We start from the raw sequence: 1,516 nt of genomic DNA, 5'->3' as shown, positions 1-1,516 counted from the left end.
TTGGTGCGCGAGTAGTTGTAGTTGTTGTTGGCGCGCATGTAGTTGTGGTAGTTGTTGGTGCCCTAGTAGTTGTAGTTGTTATTGGCGCGCATATAGTTGTGGTAGTTATTGGTGCACGAGTAGTTGTAGTTGTTGTTGGTGCGCAAGTAGTTGTAGTAGTTATTGGTGCGCGAGTAGTAGTAGTTGTTGTTGGTGCGCATGTAGTTGTGGTAGTTATTGGTGGGCGAATGGTAGTAGTCGTTGTTGGTGCGCAAGACGTTGTGATAGTTGCTGGCGCGCATGGAGTTTGAGTTGGAGCTTCAGTGGCTGGGGCAGGAGTAGTTCCATCATTTCCACTGCATGATGGTTGATCAGCTCCACCGCATGACGATTTAACATCACATTGCAGTAATATCAAATTATATTCCTGTCCACTGGGACAAACGCCAGAACTTATCACAGCACTATTGAGACACTGATACCATTCCGCCTGATTTTGACCAACAACGTAACCCTTAACAATACCATCACAAGGTGCTGCACTAATAGCTCTCGGCGCGGTCGCAACTTCAGCAAGATCTTCAACACAACCTGGATTTTGATCGACGCACATCTTTTTCACACCATCATAGTAGTAAGGGCAATCGATTTGTAGGCTTGCACCATTATAACACGTATAGTAGCTGGTGCAACTGCCAGGCACTATTGTCTTGAAGCCATTCTGTCTATTGCGACACAAAAAACGACTGTATAGGGCATTATCGGCGGCGCGTGCACTTTGACTCAAGTTGGCGGTATTTACACTACCTACTAGGACTAGCAAGGCACTGGCCAATACTGTAATGATAAATAAAAAATTATTAGTTGAATTTCTCACGAAAACAAAGCATGCTTCTTTGGCGTTATTGCCCAAAAAGAGAATATAGAGAAACGACTTCTGTTGTCATAAAAGGTTTTTCCAAAATAAATCCATCGAAACTCGCAGATTTGTGGTCACACTCGTTTGCTCTTGTTATTCTCACTCTATGGTTTGGTAGCTCCGTTCTGTTTCGTTTATGATTTGTACACCGACTTAAAACTTACCGAAAATATTCTTCATTTTCAACTCAATGAAACCGCACTTGGCCACTTCTTTAATATTTTAATGTGCTTGCCGAAAATGACTGTAGTAATATGTTGCCTACAAGGCTTGATATTAAACTATATTGAAACTTGCGAAATTCCCCCACTTTTATACGATATTAATTGCGCGATAAGATCTCTTTGTTTTCGGCTGATAAACGAAATATCAATTTGTGAAATGATAAATTTGAAAGAAATTTTTATATGCTGCCTATCAATTTATTTGCGACCTTTAAGTAATTAATATTAATAGAGGGGTAGGTATGTGAGCAAATGGTTTCATTTAGAAATTGTAAGAGATGTAGAAATATAGAATTGCTCCGAAGCGATCATGTAATGTAAGAGTTCAAGATAACCAAAAATAATTGAGAAGGGAGTGCTTAAGAAATGATTGTGGAGCTTCTTATTAAAGCAA

The 1,516-nt window shown here is 40.0% G+C and overlaps 1 protein-coding gene across 1 annotated transcript in view; it reads right to left on the bottom strand.

Annotated features, from left to right (window-relative positions):
• Positions 1–1,168, bottom strand: part of LOC108977453 (mucin-2) — a gene marked incomplete in the record, with an annotated part of 2,999 nt that extends 1,831 nt beyond the window's left edge. The window contains 2 exon segments of the mRNA XM_018947141.1: positions 94–816; positions 1,063–1,168. Of these exon segments, the coding sequence (XP_018802686.1) occupies positions 94–816; positions 1,063–1,078 (739 nt within the window).
• Between the last annotated feature and the right edge of the window lie 348 nt (positions 1,169–1,516).

This window comes from Bactrocera latifrons, unplaced genomic scaffold (assembly GCF_001853355.1).
Source record: "Bactrocera latifrons isolate USDA-ARS-PBARC rearing strain unplaced genomic scaffold, ASM185335v1 scaffold_9, whole genome shotgun sequence".
Classification (NCBI taxonomy): Eukaryota; Metazoa; Arthropoda; class Insecta; order Diptera; family Tephritidae; genus Bactrocera; species Bactrocera latifrons.
This window is presented reverse-complemented; position numbering and strand designations above follow the sequence as displayed.